This window comes from Akebia trifoliata, chromosome 13 (genome assembly GCF_017979445.1).
Source record: "Akebia trifoliata isolate Shusen 1 chromosome 13, ASM1797944v1, whole genome shotgun sequence".
NCBI classification, from domain to species: Eukaryota; Viridiplantae; Streptophyta; class Magnoliopsida; order Ranunculales; family Lardizabalaceae; genus Akebia; species Akebia trifoliata.
This window is the reverse complement of record NC_141387.1, coordinates 4,865,187-4,892,103: the sequence shown is the minus strand read 5'-3', so window position 1 is coordinate 4,892,103 and position 26,917 is coordinate 4,865,187. Positions and strand designations below refer to the sequence as shown.

The window sequence follows — 26,917 nt, the reverse complement described above, 5'->3', positions numbered from 1 at the left end:
ACCAAAGCTAGGAATTGAGTTTGGGGGCAACTCATTTTGCATGGCTTTCACATGCATGATAATCCTTTCTATGGATTTGAGATTTTCTCATCGATGTATGGTAGTTCCATCGGTATTTGAGTATGTGTTGGCATATATTAGATAATTGCACGTAAAATCATTTAAACTTTCTCTCACTAAATATGTGATTGGTCACATAATTTTGGTCTCTTTGAATGAAGTTTGGGCTGATCATTTTGCGGGTGTTCACATTGTTCCTCTGACTTGAGAATCATATGAGATTCTATGAGTTTAATTATAATCATTTGATTCATCAAAAGTTGAGATTTTAATTGATCTATATACTAAACGTTTTAAGAATCTAGTTGAAATCACGAAAGTATCATGATGATAATGTCAATATTAGAATTCATAATACCACAATCTTTTACTTTTCTGTAAAAAAAATTAAATTGTTGAATACTTCCATAAGTACTCGATGCATTAAAATGTAAGATATTTGAGGTGAAGATCACGGAGTTTGGAATTGCAAAAGCGTTTGCGATTTTTGTACCATTTTTCATCAGATTCAAATGAATTGATTATCGACGAAGATAATCACAAAATCTAATTTATTTATTATTTTATACTAATCTTTTTCATGTTGTTACAATTAGCACTCATGTAAATATAAGTCTTTAATGGGGTGTCATGTCATACATAATCGAAGGAATTGAGGTGTAGTAAGTAAAAGTTGGGGTTCCAATATCATCTCCTTTTTGGTTTGGGAAGGAAACAAAACCGGTGTTCTAGTTTTTGCTCTCGCGGGGAGCACAAAGACCGTCTTAATCTTCTTCGTTCACAGCCATCGCCATCGCCCATTCTGCAATGAGATTTTGCTTGTTAACGTGGAGAAGATTGAGAGCTCATAAAACAAACAAATAATTTCTCAAAACTCAAATCTATTATTTCTGCTTCAAATTCAGAGGTACCATATCTACTTTTTTATTTTATGTTTTAATTCTGTTTAGATTCGTTGGCTTTTTGTGTTTCATTGACTACCCAATTGGGTTTTTGTTCTTAATTACTTGGTATTAGTTGATTTGGGTATCTTAATTTATCCTGATATATTCCTATCCTGTCAAGTGAGGGGTAATCATCCAAGCAAATCACCATTTTTATAACTGATAGCAGTGTTGGAATCTGGGTTGCCATTCTTGGTTGATTCTTTGTTGGTATGGAAATAAGAAGGGAAAATGACTTGAGAGCATGGGTTGCTTGGACTATGCAAATTGACATCTTTGAGGCCTTTTAGAAGCTTTTGAGACAATTTCTGTGGTGTCTGTATAATTTTTGTTTAATTTAGCTGTTTTTGTGAGGATGCATGAAATGGGTTATTTTTTTTCTTTTTTTCCTTCTGAGTTCAATGGAAATTATGAACCTTTGAGGAGACAGGAGAACCAAAAAAAAAAAAGACTAGTTTCAAAGAAACAACAGGTTTCTTACTAAGGTGAGATTAGAAAAAAAAACAAACTTTACCTTGTTCAAGCTTACTGGAATCCCATGACCAGACTGAATGATGGTAAGATTTAGTTTAAAAAAAGAGAGGATAAAGAGTTAGGGGTTTTCTATTGTTTTGAACTTGCTAAGAGGTCTCATGTTTGGGTTGTTGGGTAATTAAGCACAGAACCATTTAAAGGAATGACTAATAAGACCCAATTGGGAAATTTATGTTGATTTGCTCCTAAAACAATAGAAATGAATAACAAAGATAGGATCTGAGCTACGTAAAAGGATGTCGTGGTCATTTTTCAAAATTTAGGACTCACAAATCATACTTTAGAGCATGATATTTTATTAGGACTTAGAAGAGCTCAAAACAATAATTAAAGGGCATTCTGGTCTTTTTCCAAAAGTGAGGATGGTTCTCAAACTAGGGGTGTCAATGGATAGCCGAAATCCGAATTCGAATCCGAAAAATCGGATATTATTCGAAATTTTCGGATATCGGATTTGGATAGTTTTGAATATCCGATAACATTTCGGATACGGATTCGGATATCAATGAATTCGATTCGATAATATCCGATCCGAAATCGATAATATATAAATATCTTTTTATTTTTATTTTCATTTATCTTGTTTTAGGGTTTGAAAGGAATAATTTTTTTGTTTTGTTTTTCTCAGGCAGTGCCTTCTCCCTTCTCAGTAGAACTCGAGGGGAGGATGGGTTTCAAGAAAAAATGATTGTTTTTTTCAAATTGAGATCTGTTCTTGAATCTGGTTAACCCTCAGGTATGCTACAAATAATCTGTGCTTGCTTTCATATTTTACACCATAAAATTGCATACACTCTTCATTAAGACAAGCTCATATCCGGCTTTACTAAACCCTCCTTTTAGAATTGACCCTAATTTGTAATGTGTACTGAAGTTGATCTAGGAAGGTAACATTGCACAATTCTTAAGGTTCTTGATCAATCAAAACCCCCTTTTCGGGTATAAATGTCTGATTAAGTTTTATTATTTTAGATAATCAACAGGTCTCACTTTTTTCTTTAAAACTTATATGCAAAACCAATGGGTTTCTTGTTTTGCTGTATTTGATTAAATGGTTGCAGATCGAGATGGTTTTTCTTTTAACAGTTGGTTGAAAATTACATATTTATATCAAATCACTTCATTTAGTTCACTTATTCAAATAATTTAATTTATATCTGGAAGTTTAAATTGGGTTTGGATTCAAATGTTTCAATTCAAGGTCCTTGAGTTGTAGATTGTTTTCTGAGAAATTTCATACCAATAGATCACCACAAAGATCACGACAAGACCATCTTCATTCACATTTTACATCATTTACAAGGGAAAAAAGAAGAAAGAAATTAGTTGATACCATCAAATTAAACATCATGTATACTAGACTTGGACAATATACTGGGTGTACTATAACATTGCAATACATTTGTATAATTTAGACAATGTATTTATTTTTTATTGGTATTTATGAAGTATGTTTATATTCCAAAGTAACAATGTTTTGTTACTTGGTAGGTTTGTAATCTCTCAAATTTAAATATGGATAAGGCGGGACATGTCTTTCTGGTCGATCTTCTTGAAAGATACGCAGCAAAGGGCCATGGATTTATTACATGCATGGCTGCTGGGAATGATGTCATTGTATTGGGAACAAGTAAAGGATGGGTTATTCGACATGATTTTGGAGTAGGAGATTCTTATGGTATGTTCTCCAGCCTATATATTTTACTAGATTGTCTTCCACCCTCTTTAAAGGATCTAATTTAGTAATCTAATCAATAAATTCATTTTAGGGATGCTTGGTTAGAGATACAATAATAAATACCTATAAAAGTGATACATTTTTATTTTATTTTTTGTAAATTCTTGACCACTTGTTTCCCACCACTTGAATTGCCTTTTTTGGGTTTTTGCCAAATGGTTTTCAAATTTCTTTATTTGCTTTTTTCCCTCTTTTGCAAATTGTAGGCCTTTGGCTTTCAGGTGAGCCTACTAGCTAGTGACTTTATGGTACCATTCGAAATGTCCATTGGTGTAATAGTTTTGCACAAGATGATAGTCGGGTTCTTGTTAATATGACTCCCAATTATTTTATTTTCCTGTTATTGTCATCACATCATCACTCACATTTCACAATGCCTTGCCCCAACTACAGGGGTCATCAACAAGAAATCCTTTATTGTGAATCAGTTCAGTGTACACAAATATTTTTTCAAAAAAATAAATTACAATTTGAAAAATAATTAAATGATATAAATAAAATTATATATTCATCAGATATATGGACCCAGACACATGCTTGACACTGTACGAGCATCAGTTATTTTTATTCTTGAAATTGGTCTGCAATTGTGTAAACTCTTAATCTGCTTCATTTATGCTTCTGTTTTCATAGTTTCAATGGCTATCCCAATCTACTGAATTCTCCAAAAAACGTGGCATTTGACCCCATAGCAGTGACATATACGGCAATGGTTATATTCCCCTTTTTCCATTTAATTGCAGATCTTGATCTGTCTACTGGCAGAACTGGGGACCAACCTGTGCACAGAGTTTTTGTTGATCCTGGTGGAAGCCATTGTATAGCTACTGTTCTAAGCAGCGGAGATGCTGAGACATACTATACACATGCAAAATGGAGCAAACCCAGAATTTTAAACAAATTAAAAGGTCTCATTATTAATGCTGTTGCCTGGAACAGGCAACAGATAACAGAAGGTAACCATGAATTATTGGTGCTTCACTTGTTCTAATCTGTTCTCGGGGTCTGAAGATCGTACATATTAGTAATCTGTTCTTTTTAAACCATATTCCATGTCCAGCTTCTACACGGGAAATCATTCTTGGTACGGATAATGGTCAACTTTATGAGATTGCTGTTGACGAGAAGGATAAGAAGGAGAAGTATGTAAAGTTTTTGTTTGAACTAGCAGAGCTTCCAGAAGCCTTCATGGGTTTGCAGGTATTAGAAAGCATTTTTGTGCTTGTACTAACAAACCAGGAAATTGTGTTTCATTTGATCCTTCATCATCTATTGGGAATCAGAATCTAGTCTTGTATTGATTTTCATAAAATTCTTTTATCTATCTCCATGGCTGAAGTAGGTGCTGAATTCTTTATTGTTCTCATATTCTACAGATGGAAACAGCTACCATTGGTAATGCAACTAGATATTATGTGATGGCTATTACTCCTACCCGACTTTATTCTTTCACAGGAATGGGATTATTGGATGTAAGTCAATATCTTGTAATAGGTCTGTTTGTAGCATTATCAACTTTGTTCTGATTCACATACTATGAATATCCAATTTTCTCATTTGTGATTTAGAGATTGGAGTCTAATTCTAATGTTGGTGCAACTAGGTCTTATATATTTTGAAACTAAAATTTGAAGTTATGTATTGTTTATGTGCAAATTTTTGTTTAATATAATAATTCTATTTCCTAGTAAATTTAGCTTTATGGTTCTCACTTGAAACAATATTCTTTCAGATTTTCTTAGCCGTAGAATAATTCTGATTTTTGGAAGTGTATGCTTATTTATATTATTTGGTATTCCTTTTTCAAAATTGAACTTTTGCAACATGTATTAAAAAAATCACATGTATTCTTTCAGAGTTTCTTAGCCAAAGAAAAATTCTTGTTTTTGTAAATCTATATTTATTGATGTTTGTGGCTTTTGTAGACTGTATTTGCTAGTTACTTGGACCGTGCTGTGCATTTTATGGAACTTCCTGGAGAAATTCCAAACAGGCAAGTTCTTTTGTGCTTATTTTTAGTGTTTGAAGTTATGAGTAACAAACATATTTCTCTCATATTAAGTGTGCTACTCTTTATGCTAATATGCATGTTGTTGCTTCTTTCTCTTACCAGAAAGGCAATTGATTTTGTTCACCAAGTGATGAATTGGAGTTATATGAGTAAACAGAGAACCTAGAAATATCTCGTATCTGCAACATTTATATTATGTAGCGTAATTTCTGTATTTCATTGCTTTGTTAACAGCTGTATTTCATTGTTTCGGTTCTTATGCCATATTGGCTGCCGTTTCCATTTTCCTTATTTTCAATAAAATCTTTTATCTATCAAGAACATTATTTATCTTCTTCAAAGATGTTTCAGCAAGGTTGTTACCTGTTCCATTTCTTAATGATTTGGATTCCTTCTAAATCAAAAGTTCTATGAGACTGCCCCCTATCACCTTCATGCATTTCTGCAGCTGAATCACCTTTTGTCCTATACCTTCATATTGCAGAGTAAATCAATGCACTTTTCCTATTCTATTTGGTCTCACTTCTTCAGGTTTTTTAAAATAGCTTGGGTATTTCCTAGTTCTTTGTTATCTTCATTTCAAAGTTGGGATTGGTCCATGTTCTACGGGAGAAAGAAAATTCTTTGGAGGTTCCTTCCTTTTGCTACTACTTGGGGATTATGGTTGGAAAGGAATAGGAGACTTTTCATAGGGGTGGCTTCTCTTCAAGATGTTGTGTTGAGTATTTTGGGGCTGCTGTTTTTTTGGTGCAAGCTATGCCCCGAATTCAAGGGTGTCTTCTTTGAGGAATTTGTGTTTTGTGGGGAGGGATTTTTTATGCAGTAGCTAGCTGTTTTTGTTTTCTTTTGGTTGGTCATCTCGACCAACTGTTGTATTTTCCTCTTGTTTTAAATAAAATTTATGCTTAACGAAAAAACAAAACAACGCTTCATGGACCTTAAAGGACATAGACCTTATTCAACTCTACCAGGTGGAGTTTATTCTCATCACCAATCCATAAGAAAACTCTTTTATTTTCTTTAATATGGAAGCAAAACAAGAAGGAAAAAATTGTATACTGATATGTCATTAAAGCGAATCCTATGTGGTGCTCTCATGGTTCCACTGCAGGTTTATTGAGCTACAAGTCCAAATTAATGCCCATGCTTCACCAAATTAATGTCTTATAAGCCATCTTCATAGTGGGAATACATAACTGCCTATTTGAGTTTCTCATATTAGTAATGTTATTCTGTGGCCTCATGACCACATCCTAAAGTTGAGTTGAGCTTGTTGCTTGTCTCCTAAACATCTAACTATCCAATACACTATATGTTGAGGAGTTATGGGCTATAAGTCTCAATTCAGAATTTGTAGTTTTCTATTATAGTATTTTTTATGGTAGTGTAACGTGGACAGTCGAAAATAATGGTTGCCGAAGGTCATGCAAACCCACATTCTGGAAACATGCCTCCATGCCAGAATCTTACTGTGCGTTTCTTTCATTGTACCATCTTTAAAGGGTTTGGAGGTTGGTTGTTGGATCCATGATGTTAAACATGTGTTGGACATTACGTTGGTGTACCATTTAATGGATATGTTATTATATTTGTTGTAGATATGTTGTGTGGATGACAGTTTATGTTTAATCTTGGTTGCCATGTTCTTTGTTGAGACATCTTGGCCTCTGGGGTGTGATTGTGCCATCTTAGTTGAGAAGTCTTGGTTTTAAGCTGATCTAGACATAGCTTAAGACCAAGACTTCAGCCTTGCTTTTGTAGTCGTGCATTCATGAGTTCCTTCTTCTTTTTCGTTAATATGTTTTAACAGTGCTTTTTGTGTCTTTTTTTGTGTTCAAAGATTGAGATTTATTCCTTGTTTTCTGTATCTTGTAGTGAATTGCATTTCTTTATCATGCAAAGAAGAGCTGCACATTTTGCCTGGCTTTCTGGGGCAGGCATTTATCACGGTGACCTAAATTTTGGAGCACAACATAGGTACCTTTTTTTTTTTTTCTTCTGCTAATGGAGCAATCTGCATAAACATTTGTATTTGCCACTTATGGATTATTCAACTTGAGGTTCTGCTAGAAAAATGTTACTTCATTTCCTTACTATTCAGAATATTTTGTTTCTTAATATAGATTCTTGTTTTGTGCTGATACTTTTTCTTATTTCTGTTTCTTTTTTTTTTGGAAATTTCTTGAGTAGTTCACCAAATGGAGATGCAAATTTTGTGGAAAACAAAGCCTTGTTGGACTATTCAAAGTTAAATGAAGGTGCTGAACCAGTTAAACCTAGATCGCTTGCTGTATCAGAATTTCATTTTCTCCTTCTCATTGGAGATAAGGTCAAGGTGTGCACGTAGTCAGTTAGTCACAATTCCGTATTCTTCTTTTTCCGATTTTTTGAGTAAAAGAATTAGTAATGATGTGTTCATTCAAGAGGGAAAAATATCGAAGAACAATAATTTAGGAAGGAGAAAACTGCAAAAAGAGAACAACCTGAAGGAAAACAACTTAAATGTACAAAATGGCCGTCTCTGGACAAAAGGCCCCCAACTAGAAGAAAAGCTGCTTCAAGTTCATAAAATTCTTTGATGATGGAAGTCCAAAAGACAGCTCTTTGACTTCTTTATAATTCTATTTTCAGGTTATTGTTTTCTTTAACCCCACTTTTTGAAATCCCGCTTAAAGCGTGCGGGGCCTACTACCAGCCTAGGCACTTGGATGGTCTAGGAGGCCAAAGCAGGGCCTAGGTGCAGCTTTTGACAACAGAGTTCCAATCAACTACTAGAGTTGAATGCTCAACACTATTTTTTTTTTTGTTGATAGATAAAGTGTGAAGGGGTGGGGTTTGAACCTGGTCTGTGGTATTACTATACAAGTTTGAGGATCTGAATTTTTTCCATTACTTCTTTTGATGCTACTATATAATATATACACCCCTTTGGATACACATTTCATGTCCATTATCTTCGATCGCACTAGCGGACAGTTTATTGATAAGTGTTTGAAATTGTTTTTTATGTTGATATATTTTGTAGGTTGTAAACAGAATTAGTGAACAGATTATAGAAGAACTGCAGTTTGATCACGCATCTGACTCAGCTTCAAGAGGGATCATTGGATTGTGCAGTGATGCCACTGCTGGTTTATTCTATGCTTACGACCAGAACTCCATCTTTCAGGTTTATGACTTCTGGTGACATTATCTGTCTTTAGATTTGTGCAGTCTTTACCTTTTCTAGAAAATTCAATAATGATTTTAAGAATATTGCAGGTTTCCGTTCATGACGAAGGCCGAGATATGTGGAAGGTGTATCTGAACATGAAGGAATATACTGCAGCTTTAGCCCATTGCCGGGACCCCTTTCAGAGAGACCAAGTATATCTGGTGCAGGTCAGAGCTTATTAATTTCGTGTGCATAGTCTAGTATTTATACCGGCATATGACTTAACAAAATGACGTGAAATTGACTTGTTGACATTCTTGTACTAGGTTTTGTAGTCTTTTGCAGTATGAAGAACTAAAACAATTTGTTTTGCAGGCGGAAGCTGCTTTCTCCACAAAAGATTTTTTTAGAGCAGCATCCTTTTATTCAAAAGTGAGTTGTCTATTTCCTGATTTATCTATTTATGCTGAATCGTATGAGAATTTTCATGTCTTAATTTACTTCTTAGACCTTTTATCACATTACTTCTTCCACTTGTTGGGAAGTGTTGAAAGTAGAAGAGCCAGAATATGCACGTTGAATAAAAATATTCAATTTACTTTTGTTTTCATTTCTAATTTTAACTAATTGGACTGTCCAACAAGGTTGGAGCTTCACTAAATTGCAACTCATTATCTGCAGTTTCAAAAAAGTTGTTATCACCACCTAAAGTCATTTGTGTCATGGTTCCCAAATCATGGCTGGTCTCGGTGTTTCTTGATTTAGATATCTCTGTTTTTGGTCTCAGCCATACGAAACATTAGGAAAAATTAGTCAAGGGTCAACCGGATTGCCTTGTCTTTTGATTGGACGCCTTAAAGTTTAATCTCAAACTCTTTTTCTACTAATTGAATTCTCGCAGCAGACATTTTAGTCATCAAAACTCTGTTGTTTTCCACTTCTCTTTATTTCTTTTAATCAACATATAACTTTGATTATCAATATTAAAAAACATATAATTTTAATTAAATTCCTTAGTTGGGGATACGAAGATTCAGTTGAAAATGGAGGATGAACCCCCACAAATTGACTTCAGGTCACTAGACTAAGAATGAATTATAGTATTTTGTTCTAGTCATTTAATGAAGTGGTTTGGGCTTATTAAAGGTGATTCCATTAAAGCTAGATAAAATTTTGCTAGTGTCTTGATTGAGAGTGTATCAATTCGAAAATTCAAGTAGGTGGTATGGTGGTTAGTAAGATTGACTTATAAATGGCATATGACCATGTCAAATGGAATTTCATAGACTTCATTAGGGGGATGTTGAGCTTTGGCATCAAATGAGAAACTGGTTTATGGCTTGCAATTCAATGGCCTCTTTTCCTATGCTTATCAATGACTTCTAGGAAGGCTTCTTTGGAAGTTCGTGGGGCCTATGGGAAGGAGACCATCTATTATATGATTGACACATCTAGAGTGGGTGAGGGTCCCCCTCTTTTGTCACACCTTCAATTTTCTAGTGACCCAAACATTTTGTTTTCTTCAATAGAGTAGGTTTCATGCTTGTGACGTATTCATTATTGTTGCAGGGCGTTTTATATGGTACAAGTTAACTCAGTGAAGTGTTTTTTTCCCTATTGGGTATTGGAGAAGATGAATAGAACATAGCATTGGATGATTGGTTTGGTTTAGTTGCATGGGAGGTTTCCGATTTCCTAGCTTGGGCTTCCTTTAGGGACTCAGAGAATTTGAAATTCATTGATTAAAATAATGAAAAGGAAATTGGGCTTGTCAGAGAGCCTCTATTGGTAGAAGAAACTTCACTAGCGAAATTCAAAGGGAAGGGGATGTGGATGATACCCTTGGAGTTGACAAATATTATTTACGTAAAGGAACTAGTGAGAGGGTGGATTTTTTTTATCCTCTTTCATATCCGCTTGTCAGCTAATGATGTTGTAGATCCTATGGCTGGAGGTAATGCAAGTAGACACTTTGATGGAGGGCTTCCCTCACTCCATTTTGATAAGTTTGTACTATGGTGTCATCTTGTTCCCTTTTTTAAATAAATAAAATTTTAATATCAAATAAAAAAATCTCTTCTCTAATGCATAACATGGCATTTTTAGTATTAATAAGTTCTTATTGTTACTTTTCAAAAGAAAAGGGAAAAGCTTGTTGGATGAAAATTTGTTTCTCATTGGGTAGAAGACTAGCTTTGAAAAATAGCATCCAGGAGGTCATTATTGTACCATATAGTCAGCCTAGCTCCCCCCCAATCCATGCACCAAAAAAAAAAACAACAAAAAACAAAAAATATCGGGTACCATATGTCTATTTTTATGATGCCCATATCTGTTGCAAAGACTTGTTTTTTAGAGGTAAGATAAATCCTAAGAAAGTTGTTATTCAATCAAAGATGCTTCTTTACTTTATGGCACCGCTATTTTGTTTTATCTTTTTCTTATTTTGATAAGTGTAAATTTAAAAAAAAAACAAAGAGATACAAATGCCAGTTGAGATGGCCAACCAAAAGAAAGGAAAAAAGTGCCTAGCAATCGCACATAGAGCCCCATCTAAAAACAAAATCCTCAAAGAAAACACATATCTTTATCTTTATGAATTCATACATCATATGGTACCTATTTATCACTTCAAATATCATGTGATGAAGTAATGTGTTCTTTAGTTGAGAAGGACATACATTGGTAACTGATGGCCTTGTTTGCTGCAGATTAATTATGTGCTATCATTTGAAGAGATCACTTTGAAGTTTATTAGCATTGGTGAACAGGTATCTTTGGTGCCCTTTGTTCATGTTCTAAATAATTGGAGTCGTGAATGCTTAGGTTTAGATTAAAAAATTGAACATATTAACTTTTAGTGGTAGAGAATCTAATCCTAATGAAGGAATTTATTTTTTAGTGTCCATGAGATTCGTTAGCCATATTATGAACTTTATACAAATGCATTCTTTCCTTTTCTATTGTAGGAGTGGGAAAGAAAATGATTCCCATGAAGCTTACATTTGTTATTTGCATTTTTTTTATGGTATGACTAACAGTCTAATTCAATTCCCCATCTTTCTTGAACCTATCTCCTTTTTTTCGTTTGGAAATATGGAATTAACAAGATCTGACCTATGTAACAAAATGTCATTGAGGTATAACAATTTAATTTGGATTAATGATTTTTTTTGGAAAAATTGGAAATTCGTAATATGTTATTCTATCCCTAAGGTATGAAAAACGTTAATAAATTGGAAAATAGTAATACGTGAATATCGATCACAGTTCGAATACCTGATTTTATCATTTCCAGTGGTGCTTAAAAAGGTATGTGAGGTGAGGTGTGGCTTAAAGCAAAGGCCTCGAGGTGTTCCTCGCAAGGCATGTGGCCAGTGAAGTGAATGTGATACTTGCTAAGGAATGTGTGAAGTGTGTTGAGGTGCATGCACCAGGCATGCTGTCTCATGCATAAATCTCATTGTTTATCATCCAAATATTGCTATATATTTCATTTATTTATTAGTGTTTATATCATTTACTATTGTGTGTGTTCCGAGGCTTATGCCTCATACCTTGTCACATAATCCCTCATGCTTTCAAGGTCCCAAGCCTTACCTCATGCCTCCTACTTAAATTCTGCTTTCAAGTAATCAATCAATGTTTGTAGTAAATGAATTGGGATTAATGTTACATAAATAGCGAGTGTATGTTTGATTGAAAAATGAAAAAGAGGTGGTAAAGAAGAAAGGAAAAAACCATTGAAAAATTGAGTTTAATAAAAATGGAATCACGATGATATGAATTCGATATTACCAACAATAATTTCATTTGTAAATACACAAAGCTTAGTTTTTCATCTTTGGTAGTGAGTGGTTCAGAGTTCAAATGATTGGGCTCTTGGAAGGTCTATATTAACTTATTATTTGTGGTACTGTTCTCAGTCTTGAAAGGCTTAATCAACTATTGATTTCTTTAGAAGGAACTTCTTGGTTATAGCAGACATTTAATATTCTGATTCCATTTGAATTGTTTTTCTTCTGTTTGGTCTTGCGCGCTTCTATAGTTATCATACCTTGAGTATCAAATTTTCAGCTGATGTTTGCTTATGATTTGTGCTAGAAATAGATCATCTGTATGTCACTTGATCTGAAATGTGCAAATCTAAGAAACATCTTGATATCTTATTTGAAGCTTAAGCTAAGGACATTTTTTTAGATGCATATCGTTTTCTATTTAAACATAGACTTTCCGATCAGTTGTATTATCTTCTACTACCCCCAAAAATTATTCATGGAAGGACTCCTCTTCCTTTGCTTTGATTTTGGATTTTAACTTTTAGTGCACACTTAAGTCTTGTTTGGTCTTCCATGCAGGATGCCCTAAGGACTTTCTTATTGCGTAAGCTTGATAATCTTACAAAGGATGATAAGTGCCAAGTAACAATGATTTCCACATGGGCCACTGAATTATACTTGGACAAGGTTGTTTTTTGTTTTCCTTTAATTATAGAGGACTCCTGATTTGGTGTTTGTTGAACTGCGGCCTTGATTTTAAGATGTCTCCTTGAGGCATAGTCTCGATTAGAAGAAAAATTGATGCCATCTCGTCCGAAAATAGTATGGACAAACTGAGTAATACTGAGACTATTCAAGGCAAACCTGAGACTTTCCTTCAATGTTTTGTTTTTGTCTCTACTGAGACAGAGATATTTAATATATCTGTTTGAGTGGTAAGAAATCACTCAATACTTTTGCTCCAGCTGTCTTTCTCTTCTTTCTCTCCAAAACCATAAACCTAGTAAATCTACTTACAGATTTTTCTTCAATATTTCAAGATATTTAAAAATAATTAAATAATAAATATATAGATATTTTCTTCTATACTTTAAGTAGTTGATATATCATTGTTGGTACTTGGGTTGCATATTAATTTTGTAGATCAATCGACTACTGTTGGAGGACGACACAGCTTCAGAAAATCGTAATTCGGAGTACCAATCTGTTATCAAGGAGTTTCGTGCTTTTCTCAATGATTCTAAGGATGTATTGGATGAAGCAACAACAATGAGGCTACTGGAAAGGTAGACTTTCTTCTTACGTGAGTTGCTTGCAAAATCTTCTGAGAATTTTTTGCCTAGCTATCGGTTTTATTGCGTGTACTGCCCTTAGTTCTGCAATGTGTACATTTCATGCAGTTGTGTATTTCTGAGCAGTGATTGGTTCTACTGCTTTGTACTTTTACATATATTGTAGAGATGCATTTGGGTGTATGGTAGGATGTGCCTTTTGGATTGACACTCTTCTCGTTTCATGAAGACTAAATAAGTCTTTAGTTGCAAAAAGAGAGGGATAAATCTAGTGAAAATTGTGTCTAGATAGCTCCTTGATTGTATTACTAAAAGAAAGATGGTTTTCTCTTTAGTAGGTCATTGAAAATTCATTGGTCTTCTATTCTGTTTTTTTTTTTTTTTTGATTGATAAGGAAAGAAAAAACAGCAGCAACAACTGGGCAGGTTGAGATGACCCACCAAGTAAGAAAATAAAACAAGAAAAAGGAAAAACAACAACTTAGGAAACTGAAATGTTACAAATGCTATCCCACTGAATAATGGAGTCCTAAAAAAACTCTTTGAAAATGTTGCACCAAAATAGTAAAAACCCGAGAGTCATTTTGATCAACTCTTGAGTTGGTTGAGCCTTTCCTTCAAAAGTTCTTGCATACTTATCTTTCCAAATTCCCCAACAAATTGCAAACGGATTAATGCTCCAAAGCAACCTTGTAGAGTGCCAAAAGCTCAACTCCAATTGAATCCATTCACCCTAAACTTCTCTAACCGAGCCCGGTATACAACAATCCACCCCAAACAAAGAAAAGAAATGAGCTCACAACTCTTTGCTATTCTGTTTTTTTAGCATAGATTTTAAATTTAGATTTTCTTGGTAACCAAATAAAAAAAATCCAATGATGTATTGGTTGGTTAATTCAATAAGAAATGGGGTTGTAACGTTAAAATAACAAAAAACTTGCAAAAGCAGATGCAATTAGATGGGTAATGGATTTGACGAAGTCATGATGGATGTAAATTAATGTTTAGGGGGGAAAGTAGTTCTTGAAGATTGAGTGGGTGAGATACTAAAGAGGGAGCTTCACTGAAGATATAAGCTTCATCCAACAAATGTTCAGTCTTATATGAGCCTATATTATGGGGTTATTATAATTTCATCCAATAAAAATAATAGGTGGGGGAAAAAAAAAAAAAGAACAACTAGAAGTTACATCTGAACTTAATTCTTTGAATACAAACTACCCTTGATCAGCCTCCATCGCAAAGAGATCCACCCTACTAGGGGTGTGGTCTTCCTCATTATTTGGGCAAAGGTTCTTGTCTAATATGTGGATTTGTCAAATCTGTTTGATAGACGTGTATGTCTGAGGATCTCTGCTGCTTACAGAGAGCTATTATGTTTTGCTTTGTAAGATAAACTTTCGATAATTACTTCAAGTATAGTTGCATTTCACTATGAAACTTGACCTACATGAATTTGGTGGATGTCTTATGGATTAATGGATCTTTGATCATCATCATCATCAAAGCATTATCCAATAGATTTGGGGGAATATTCACTTCTGTCTAAAGCCATGTCTTCTGTTAATTCTAGTTTGTTCATATGTACTGCCACTACCTCAATCAACATTCTTTTTGGTTTTCCTCTCTCCTTCTTAAAGCCTTTAACTTTCACATTCCTTCTAACTGTTGCTGTAAGCAGCTATCTCAATTCCCTTTCCTTTAGTTTATCATCCACACACTAAGATCAATTTATCTCATTTCTTTAAGTATCCTTTTCTAGCCTGTCTCATCTCAGTTATCTGAAATTATGTTAAAATTACTTGTTAATGCTTCACCCGTAGCTATGGTAGGGTTGATGAGCTAGTCTATCGTGCTATTGAATGCTTGTTCTTTAAATTGTGTAACTCCATTTCTTAAGATGTCTCTTAGTTTGCATTGTCTCTGATAAATGGAAATCAAGTTAGAATCATTTGTTTATATTTCCAATTTATTGCAGCTATGGTAGGGTTGATGAGCTTGTCTATTTTGCTAATCTGAAGGAGCACTATGAAATTGTGGTTCACCATTACATTCAGGTATGTTTCCCCCCCTCTCCTTTAACATAATGACACTATTTCAAAGTAGCATCAAATTTCATTTATTCCTGTTATAAACTCAACTATTTTACCTTTAAAACCTACCGAGGCCCAATTACATGATGTTGGACATGAAAAATTCATACGTTGTGTAGTTGGCAGTAGTGCGAAGTGCAACTAGGGCATTGACTACATTTTTTGAGAATAAGTGAATTATTCAAATACTTGACTATTTAACTGTTGCAATCATTTTTATTTTTAGTAAAACCTAATTTCTGTTTAAGTGGAAAATTATTTTCTTTAGTATGATCACCCATTGCTTCGTAAGTTGCCTTGTGAGCTGGCAAGCTATGGCAATGATCTACCTCAATTTTCAGAGCTCCTTCCTATATGTTTTTTTCCAAGCACCCCAACAAAAAAGCATAAGGAACACTGTTTCATAGTCGTTCCACAAGCATCACAGGGTTCATTATACCAAACTTATAGCAGATTTATTTATTTAGGAAAATTTCAGCAGATCTCCTATATATTCAGTCACTCTTGGATAACAAGGAAAAGTTCTCTGCATCCCTAAACTTGCAGCAAATGGAAAGATGATCATTTTTCTCTTGATGTTCCTTTTTCCGATTGCATATGTATATTCAGTATCATTATTTTCTTATGAATAAGAGCATCCATGAATCACACTTTGTCCAAGACCCCATCTAAAAGCCTGCACCGTAGGGGACACTGGCTTCCCCCAAATTTCTCAATCATAGAGGCCTTTTATCTCCTCTTTGCTTTTTCCATAAAAAAGGATCTTCTCTAGCAGTGGTGATAGGTATTTCTCCTAAATGATGGGGAAGATCGATAGATTCTAAATCTACCTGTCGAAAAAGTACTTCATGAAAATTGGACACCAAAATCCACATACATTGTTTACGGTTAGTCCCTTCATAGGGAGCAAACTAAAAAAGATGAGGACAATCATCTCGAAGCTTACTAAAATCTAATTGCACGCCTTTCCCATTGCAAATCTGGTAATTTGATGAAATCTTCCCGAGCCTTGATAATTCCTTTCTAAATATTTGCTCAACATGATTTCATAACCTCTCAACGCAATGTAGTGACATCGCTTGCCTCCATAAATTGTTAACCTTCTGCTATATTGCCTAAACTAATTTCCAAGAAATGCATTAATATTACCTCAACCTCCTCAAGCCTAATGCCCCACCCCATACTTCTTTGGCTGATACACCAACTTCTAGTTCACATGATGAATTACGTACTTCATTCTTTCTTTATAAGATTTTCACGCCTTAATCTCCAAGAAAAATATCTTCAAAGTTTTCCAAGGTATTTAGCGACCTAAGTGGGCATCTTGAAGAGTTACATTTAGTTCACTAGATTGCTAGCTGATTAGTTTCTAACCACGGTAATATAAGTGAGCATCAAATTGAAACTGATACCCTTTTTTTCCCCTGTATTTGATCAGCAAGGAGAAGCAAAGAAAGCCTTGGAAGTGCTTCAGAAACCTGCAGTTCCTATAGATTTGCAGGTATGATAATATGCTTGATTATTTAAAACTGGATCATTTTTGGTTATCAAAAAAAAAAAACACTGGATAATTTTTTTTTCCCATGATATTCCTAGTACCACTTTTTTCGTTTTTTCTTTCTGTGTTTTCAATGTCTGAGCTGCTTGAGTTGTGATAGTTTACAGTAGAGAATGGCCTCTAGTCTTCTGGTGTGTTGTGTTACTTCTTTTCATATACTTACAATATTAATCTTTCCTTAATTTGCAGTACAAATTTGGCCCAGATCTAATCATGCTTGATGCATATGAGACTGTCGAATCATGGATGGCTACAAGCAACCTCAACCCAAGGAGATTGATTCCTGCAATGATGCGTTATTCAAGTGAACCTCATGCAAAGTAATGGTTACTTAGACTTGCATATTTAATCAATATCATGTTCATTCTTATTGTTAAAGCAATGACCATTATTCTATGTTCTTTTGTATCCTATGATGTTTAAATTGGGTCCTAGATAAACTTGAAGGTGATCCTTAAACTTTTCGTTCTTCGTCACGTTTGAAGGAAGTCTTTTTAAAAGCCTTTGCAAGCATTTATGAGATAAGCGGTAATTACATTTTCTGACTATTAAAATCCCTAGATCATCCCTATTGAGTGTCACCTCATCTCAATTGAGTTTTCAATGTTTTGTGTTAGGTTAAAATGGGGAAGCTGGACAAAGTCAGTTTGAATTTTAGATAAAAGCATAGGAAGTGTTGAGATTTTTTTTCTTCAATTGAATTTTGACTGTATCCTTGTTTGTTAGCACTTAATTTTATGACTGATATTTAAGTTTTATGCTTCTCTGTTTTTGATAGATTAAGGATTTTATTGAAGAGAAAGGGAAAAGCAGGCCGACATGGCCGCAAAACAATAAAAACGAAAATAGAAAGGCAAACAAACTACGCAACACTTATTCATCATATCATCACAAAAAATAATACTTGACAAGAGTTCTCTAAATTCCTTAAAAAACCCTGTTCCAAGAGAGGATTAGCCCCAAAATGAACATACGAACATCGTGCATACCTCCTCTTCAAAGATTCTACTATTTCACTCCAATCAAACACCCCAACACATGGAAAAAGGGGTTAAACATCGTGCATTGGATGCTCCTTTCAAAGATTGCTTTAAGATGCTAACTTTGAAATAATGCTATGACTGAAGACAGGAAACACCAATGTATTGAGAATAACAAAAGAAAATGAGCTGAGGTTTTATGCTTCTCTATGGTGAAAAATATGGGTAGGATGTGGTTTTGAACTGATAGGTATACAGATTAAGGCTGCAAATTATTTATGAGTATGAAAAATGTGTTATCTAAAATTTGGCCACCATCTTTTATTTATGGCTCCTGCATCCGTGACATATATGGTGGAACTTAAGAGGTACCTGGGCTGTATTAACTTATAGGATTTTAAGCTTTTGAGATATTTATTTACGATCAATGTATATTCCCACTTATCTGTTGGATGTCATCTGACCACATTTAGCTATTTATTGAAAAAGTGGTGATTAATTTGTGACTTTTTTTCATTCACCGATTATATCAAAATATAGTCATGACTTTATCAGTAACCCTGTTTTAATATATTGGCTGCAGGAATGAAACACATGAAGTTATCAAATATCTGGAATTTTGTGTCCATCGTTTGCTTAATGAGGATACTGGTGTGCACAACTTATTGCTCTCATTGTACGCGAAGCAGGTTGGAGTTACTAGCTTTAATAATATCATTTGTTTTTTTCTGGTTGTATGCATTTACCTTTTCTTTGTGACATCAATTTTTGTCATCATATTTCTCCAAAAAGACTTTGCAACATCAAATATAGGATGTTACCGACACCTATTCATGTTTACAGAAGCGTTTTGTACCAGTTCTGGTTCATCACTTGTCAATCGTCCATTGTTATACTCTGCACAATTGTTTCATTTTGCTGGTATACTTGTATGGAATTTTTTGATCTACATTTTTTTTGGGTATCCCATAGGGTTTTATTGTCATGTGCTGATTTATGTTAAAGTTCACTATGAAGGCTGAGAAACAATACTTTTCATACGGGAATGATTTTTCTGTTGATGAAATAGGAAATGAATTGAATACAAGCACAGAGTAATTTCTAGATACTTATAAATTACTTTTATCTCTCTGCCTTGTAAAACACCGAAAATTTAGATATGGACCATTAAATCCATAATTAAAAAAAAAAGGAAGTATAAACTAAGGGAAAACCGATTTAGTTGGTTTGGTCATTGCAACCAAGCCCGGTAACAGCTCAATTAGATAGAACATGTAGATTGAATGTTCTAAAAGAGTGAGTTAAAGACTAAAAAGGATGTTTTTTGATTGAGTCAGCAGCATATTTAAACACGTTTGAATTGAAGTATGAAACAAGGAAAACATTAAATGCAAGAGCATCCAGGGAGATGGAAGCATTACTGCCTCAGAGCATCAGAGAGTGCCCCAGAGGTTTGAAGTTTGAATTTGAGAAAATAATGCTTCCATCTGAACATCATGATATCTTCTTATATTGTATGATATTTGATTATTTTTTCCAATATGCTACCTTTTACAAGAATGGATGACCTTGTTAGCCTTTAACACAGTTGTTGTGTGCTGCTACTTCAGAATGTAGGATCTGTCTATCTATGTGCATCTCTTTATCACTGATAAACTTGTAATGCTTATAAGGTTTCTCATGTTAGTTTATCTTGTGAGGTTACAATCAGGAGGATGATAGTGCACTCCTGCGTTTCCTACAATGCAAGTCTGGCAAAGGGCAAGCAAATGGTCCAGAGTTCTTTTATGATCCCAAGTATGCATTGCGCCTTTGCCTCAAGGAAAAGCGGATGCGTGCTTGTGTCCACATATACAGCATGATGTCCATGCATGAAGAGGCTGTTGCTCTTGCCCTCCAGGTGATAGTCATAATGCTTTCGAAATTGGTCGCTTTTTTCCTCACCATGCCTATTGTTCCATTTAATGTTTTACTTTTGTTTCTTGTGTAATTTACGTAAACTACAACTAGTGTTAAGTACCACCACCTCCACCATTTGTCCCAAATATTGGGGTCCAAGTGAAGAGATTTGAGACATCATTGGTATGTACTATTTTAGCAAAAACGGGGGATCTGGGATGTGTGGAGGTTTTAGTTTTTCATATTTTGTACTTCATGCTCAAAACAATTTTTTTTTTTTTTTTTGGAACCAAGGTATCTGAGCCTCTTAGAGATGTTTCACCCAATTGTCTTATATATTAAAATTCTCTGGCATGCTCTTTTTGATAGACATTATTATTGTGTGTATATATAGATCTTCCAGAAGGCTTATATGTAGTTGTTACATAAAGGCTTCACTTTTTTGTGCACTAGGTAGACCTGGAGCTTGCCATGGCGGAAGCTGATAAGGCTGAAGATGATGAAGACTTGAGGAAGAAACTCTGGCTAATGGTAGCAAAGCATGTCATTGAGCAGGAAAAGGGAGCTAAAAGAGAGAATATACGAAGAGCAATAGCATTTCTCAAAGAGACTGATGGCTTATTAAAGATTGAGGACATTTTACCATTTTTTCCAGACTTCGCTCTGATTGATGATTTCAAGGTAATAAAATTAGTTTTCAAGCATTCTAATTTGCATGAAATATTTGACATAGTTGATTTTTTAACCGATAATTTATGTAATACATTGAAATAAACTGTAAAGGGTTTGTTTTGTTTGCAATTTTTGTGCTGACAATCTTCTTTGACACAAAAATAATTTTCAAAAGAAAAGTTTTCTTGAAGTTGTAATTATCATTAAAAAAAAAGTTCTTCCGGGGAAAAAACATGTTTATTAAAATAAAAAACAATTCATTTTCTTTCCAAGAGAGACAATGCTTCTTTTGCTGCAACTTTGAGGGACTGAAGAATGAAACTCTACTCCCTGCCTGCCCTGCTTCTCACTCTTTCCAATCTGTGTTTTAGGCCCAGAGAAGAAGTAAGAAAGCATTTTTGCAGTATTGTTAATCGAAATAGATTTTTCTAGAAAATGGTATTTTCAGTACTTTTTATCAAAATAAAATATTTTTAGAATACTATTTACAAACAGTCCCTTAAAATTGAGTAACTTTAGTCAGTGCCACTTGAATCCCTTTTTCAGTTACTAGGGGTCCAACTCTCAATATTATTTATCTTTCAATATATATATTAATTTAAATGTTGAATTTCTTCAATGCTCTTTTAGGAGGCAATTTGCTCATCACTGGAGGACTACAACAAACAAATTGAACAACTGAAAGAGGAGATGAATGATGCAACACATGGTGCAGACAACATAAGGAATGATATTAGTGCTCTTGCTCAAAGATATGCTGTTATTGAATGTGATGAAAGCTGTGAGGTATTGATCTTAATAAATTCTGTAGTTAATACTAATTGGTTTCAAAAATTTATATTCTGTAGGTCAATGGTAAACTAGAATGAAATCCAATTCTTTAGCTTGGCTTGGTAGTGTTCCACCTGGTTACTCCGGAATTTATGTTCTATTGACATAAGATCTGTTTTAGCTGGCTCAGCTTAGACTCTCATTTGTGTAGAACTTTGGAATGGAGAAAGATGATACTTGTGTCAGCCTGCACAGTTTTTGAAGAAATTTTCTATTTTTGGGAACACGTCTGACCTCGTATTAACCATATTGCTCTTGCATCTTTTATAGCACATCTAATATATATTTGTCATCAGGTTTGTAGAAAGAAAATCTTGACTGTAGGGGGAGCACGTCGGATGGTAAGTGGTTATACATCGGTAGGACCCATGGCTCCTTTCTATGTCTTTCCTTGCGGGCATGCCTTTCATTCTCAATGTCTGATTGCTCATGTTACACGTTGTAGCAGCCAAGCTAATGTAAGTTTCCAGTAATTTATTTCATATACAATTCCATTTCTTTCTTCAATTCGAATTCAATTGCTAAAATACACCTTTAGATGTATTTATTTCTCTCATCAACCTCAAAGATGGTTCCCATGAACTTTGTATTAATTATTAACTCCCTAATCTCCAGGAAGTTGTCAAGGTCTTCTTGGATACCTGAACTTTCCCTAATAAATAGCTTTTGTCAATTCTTTTCTATTTTCTTACATAAAACATTAAATAAATTTGCAAGAATCGGAAAAGCGGCCAGATCATCGTGATATGCACTTGTGCTGTGTTAACTTAAAAGAGTTCTCTAGGATTTCATCCACAATTATTACGTTTTTTGTTGTTATGTAAGCATGGGATCACACTAAGGCCTCACAGATGATACGAAGTACCTTCTAATTGAGCTAAAGAGCTTAACCCCCCATGAAATATTTCAGTTACATACTATGTAGAACTGAGTGCTTTTTGTTATTTTCCCATTCGGGACCGCCGTCACTTATTTAGAAGGAATGAACGTCTGCTTTTTTTTTTTTTTTATTGATTTTTTTTTAAGATCACTTCTGTTGAATTTATAAAATTAATTTGACAATGGGTGCAGGCAGAATATATATTAGATCTTCAGAAGAAGCTTAGCCTACTAGGTGGCAAAGCCCCAAAAGATTCAAATGGTACCTTTACCGAGGAACAATCCATTACCAGCATGAACCCAAAAGATAAGGTTGGTTTTTTGCTGTGTTACAACTTCCATTGAAATGCCAGTCTTTATGATGAATATGGCAAATCATGCATCTCTGATATGTGAACTTGTAGCCAGTCTTGTTCAATTCAATTGATGAACTCTTGTTTGTTTGACGAATAGCTCCGATCGCAGCTTGATGATGCAATAGCCAGTGAATGCCCGTTTTGTGGCGACCTGATGATTCGGGAGATCTCGATGCCATTTATACTTCCTGAGGAGGCACGGCATGCTACTTCATGGGAGATAAAGCCTCCACATCAGCTTGGAGGTCAGAAGAGCCTGCATATAGCTATTTGATTTTTATGATTGTTTATGCGTGCTAGTGTGACCACGTTTGGCTATCTGGTGCATAGGGTGAGGTTTCTGGGTATGGATCTCACACCCGGATGGCATTTATTTATTTGTTTTTGGGTAGTCAAACAAGATAGTGTTGTATGTTGTAAGATGCAACTTTTAATCTTAATCGTGCCTTTCGGTGTAAATTTTAGGGATTTGCTTCTTGCACCCATTTCTCATTTGTCCCTTTCTTATCATTTGGAGATTTGGATTATTTTGAGTTAGTCTCTCACAGGAGACCGCAATCAAAGGGGCTACGCCATCAGTCTGAAGATGTAGGTGGGTATCTCAAATATTCACCTAAACCCAGAGGAGTTTATCAAAATTACCCATTAATTTTTTTTTATAATTAGGAAGTAGTACATATTTATTTTTTATAAGACTGGATAGTGAAGACATGAGAGAACCACATTATCTAACCTCTAAAACATAAATTTTCAATAAAAATACCCCCCTCTTCTTAAGCTCACATCATGGAAGATTCTTGAGAGTTTCATTGAAGTGAGAAGCAAAAGCATCCATTTCAAGCTTGTTGAGAGCCAAACTAAACTCAACTCCTCCTTCCCCATCTCGGCTTTCGCACACGTACATGGCTCCAGAATCGATTGAAGTCACTTCTACCTTCTTTGGCGTTCCCCACCCAAAATCCATCTCATAAACCCCAAGTTTGGGTGATCCAGCAATAACAACAGCTCCATCAGACATCATCGACCTAAGAATTGTAAAGAAGTTCTCGGCATTTTCCAAGACCCCTTCGTTCATCCTTTTAATTGACTTCGAAATTGACTCGACCGCAATAGCTATCCCATCTTCTCCAATTAAGTCATTCCTCTTTGCACCTATGAAACAAGGCATCAAACAATTACCAAAATACGTTATCGGTATTGGATGATCGAGTCGAGTCCTGCAATCCATAGCTATATCTATGTACACAACATCTCCTCCTCCTCGTGTTTTAGTCAAGCAAACCCAGAATAAAGCACATGTTAGTACGAGTTTAGATAAATGAAGTGGTGATGGTGAGATCTCGAGTCGATTCAAGACCCATTGCTTGAGTTTCTCGATTTCAGGAGGACCCATTACGAAAGTAGTTAGAACAGTATCAATTGGAATATTGGGAATATTGGGAATTTTGAAATTTTGTTGAGAGACATTGCGCTTTGATAACTCGTTCAAGTAAATCATTTCAAGTCCTTTTGGATCCTTGATCACGGTCCTATCGTAGAATGGGAGCGACTCTGACGTTATAGGGTAGTTTTCTCCTCCTAATTTACAAATTGATGCCCAAGATTTGATGAAATGGATAGATGAAAGACCATCCGCAGCGACATGGCTAATGGTGACACCAATGCAGATGCCCGAGTTGGGAAACAATGTCACTTGCAAGGCAAGTAGAGGATATTCAACTACTTGTGTGCCGGATACATTTGACATTGGAGGGACAAGAGGGTAGAATTCACTTGCGGGTCGGGCATGGTTGGCGGAGAGATGGTTGAAATCGTAATTGGATTCGGCAACGGTTAGTAGAACGAAGTCACCGTCGGTGTAACGGATTTCGGGTTTGGTGGAGTTCGGAAGCCAAGTGAGGTGTCCAGCAAGAGGAAAGAAGTGTTGGAGAGTGAGGGAGAGAGAGTGTTTGATATTGGGAAGAACGGATTCCATGAAGTGAGTCTTGGGGTGTTGGAACTCATAGAAGTAAAGATTACGGACAGGTGATAAGCCTATGAAGTGTAGGTCAAAGAAGGAGAGAGGGAGAGATGTTTGGGGGACAGAGGCTGGTGGCGGTGAGACTTGGCATTGCTCAAGTAGTGCCACTGTGTAAGGCAAGGCCATTATGTGTGTGTATGTGTGTCAAAGAAAGAAGGGAGAGGGGAGTAGTGGGGATGAGATGTGTTTTGTTATGATTTAAGTTCACAAACCAGATATATATATTGTAGAGAAAAAAAGGTCAGTCAGAAATATTCTTCCACTTTATGTTTTCTAAATGAAGACATGCTGGCATGATCACAGTCTTCTTTTGTAGAAAAATGAAAAATGACCTAAATATCCTCATCTACAACCTCTAGTGGAAAACCTTTTATTTTTATTTGAAAAACCATTCATCTTGAATTTCTTCAACATCTATGTTATATTATTTTTAATCAATTCAGCGTCATCACTAATCTTTCTTTTTCAACCTCGCTTTAACCCATTGCATGGCAAACAGGTTCAGATTTGACAATTATTTTAGGGTTAATTTGATTTAATTTGGATAAATTTGAAAAAGTTTCAAATTTTTTTTGGGTATCATATAAAGTAGAAGGTGGCATGTGCACAAGCATAAAAATGACTCATTTGTAATTTAAAATATTGATTAAAGATTTTTTTAAGATTACCTAGTAAAAATAATATATTTTTGTAATTTTGAAAAGTAAGTGACGTGATTATACCATCATAGGTTACAATTTTTTTATTATTATACCAAAATAACCATGATTACATTAAATTTAAATGTAAAAGTGGGGTGCTTTTATGACCACTCAAATTTTGGTGTCGAAACAAATATGCTCCGTTGTATCTCGTTATAAGAGTAAAGATAATGATTTTGTCAAAAAATCCATCAATTCTAACCTCCCTAAAATCCAATCTTGTTATTGAGATTTGAATGTTAAAAAAGATATAATCTTGAGGCTGGGATGATGAATTTGCAAATCACGGATTAATGCATTGATTTGTCGATCAAAGAGCTTGAAGATGACCAACTTCGGTAAAGTTTGAAGATTGGGGGCATTTAGAACAATTTTCTACAGTCTGTAAGAGAAGACCAGGATCAAGGGGGGCTTGTCATCAATTTCAAAATATAGTGGGTACCTGTGCACCCTTAAAAATTTTGGTGGGGGCACATGTTAAAGTGCAATAATTAAATTCAATTTCAAAAGTGTATTTATCGCACTTAAGGCCACGCGTCAACAAGACCCATATGTTTAAAAATGGTTGGAAGGGAAAGAGATGGTTGGGATTGTTGTTCTACTCAACGGTGGTTGGCACGTGATTATGACTTTCCTCAGGTGTCATGGGGAGTGACATCACGACAAACACATATCAATCAACACTAGCGTCCACACAAATAAAAATGGACTAGCACAATAGAGACAAGATGACCGAGTCCACTCATCCGAGTCATGAGTCGGGTTTGGGACCTAGGTCTGATGGGTAGTCCAACCCAATAACTTATATAACAGCCAGAGTGGAAAAAGGTTTTGTCGAGTTTAGTCCCACTTCATATACAAATTGCCTTGTCTCTCTTTCTTTATAAGTTCATGGGACTCTTCACACATTGTCAATTGATTTTGAGTTGGCCTCTTAAATTTATCAAGATATCAGAGCGGGCCTTTCTCTCCTCCACATCATTTAAGTCATATCTTCACGTGTTTTGGTTCAATACAGCACACACACATTTCGGGGGCATGTTGAGTTTAGTCCCACATTAGACACAAATTACCTTGTTTTTCTTCTTATAAGCTCTTAATCCTCTCCACTCATTACGAATTGATTTTGGGCTGGACCACCAAATTTATCAAGTTTCAATACATGTGGGCGTAACCAGTAGTTGAACTATGTATATATTTTGTTATTTGGTCTAACCCAAGTATGGTCCAATTAGGATTTTGCACCAAAGCCATATTTTCTTCAGTAAAATGAAAATAACAATCCTATAATGTTATAAGGACCAATTGGTTGGGTTCATAATAAAAAATATAGCCGAGGTGTAAAGAAGGATAAAATTCAAACATTCTCAAAGTGGCTCGACCCCTTAAACCAACCACGCTTGATATGGAAGGGAT

General features: G+C 35.0%; 2 protein-coding genes across 2 annotated transcripts; one reads left to right on the top strand and one right to left on the bottom strand.

Annotated features, from left to right (window-relative positions):
- The first annotated feature begins 782 nt into the window (after positions 1–782).
- LOC147387461 (zinc ion binding protein) lies at positions 783–23,265 on the top strand. Its single transcript, XM_086421914.1, has 25 exons — positions 783–967; positions 2,167–2,274; positions 3,030–3,216; positions 4,020–4,232; positions 4,337–4,476; positions 4,653–4,748; positions 5,202–5,269; positions 7,163–7,264; positions 7,478–7,622; positions 8,313–8,456; positions 8,549–8,668; positions 8,817–8,873; positions 11,153–11,212; positions 12,800–12,907; positions 13,364–13,506; positions 15,491–15,569; positions 17,044–17,106; positions 17,353–17,483; positions 18,727–18,832; positions 19,855–20,043; positions 20,496–20,723; positions 21,345–21,500; positions 21,842–22,003; positions 22,617–22,736; positions 22,878–23,265. Exons 3-25 carry the CDS (start codon positions 3,054–3,056, stop codon positions 23,052–23,054), a joined length of 2,970 nt encoding a protein of 989 aa, XP_086278040.1. The 5' UTR covers positions 783–967; positions 2,167–2,274; positions 3,030–3,053; the 3' UTR covers positions 23,055–23,265.
- Positions 23,266–23,408: 143 nt separating this feature from the next.
- Positions 23,409–24,988, bottom strand: LOC147387460 (malonyl-coenzyme A:anthocyanin 3-O-glucoside-6''-O-malonyltransferase-like). The gene has a single exon (XM_086421915.1). The coding sequence runs from the start codon at positions 24,924–24,926 to the stop codon at positions 23,565–23,567; it is 1,362 nt and encodes a 453-aa protein (XP_086278041.1). The 5' UTR covers positions 24,927–24,988; the 3' UTR covers positions 23,409–23,564.
- Positions 24,989–26,917: the final 1,929 nt, after the last annotated feature.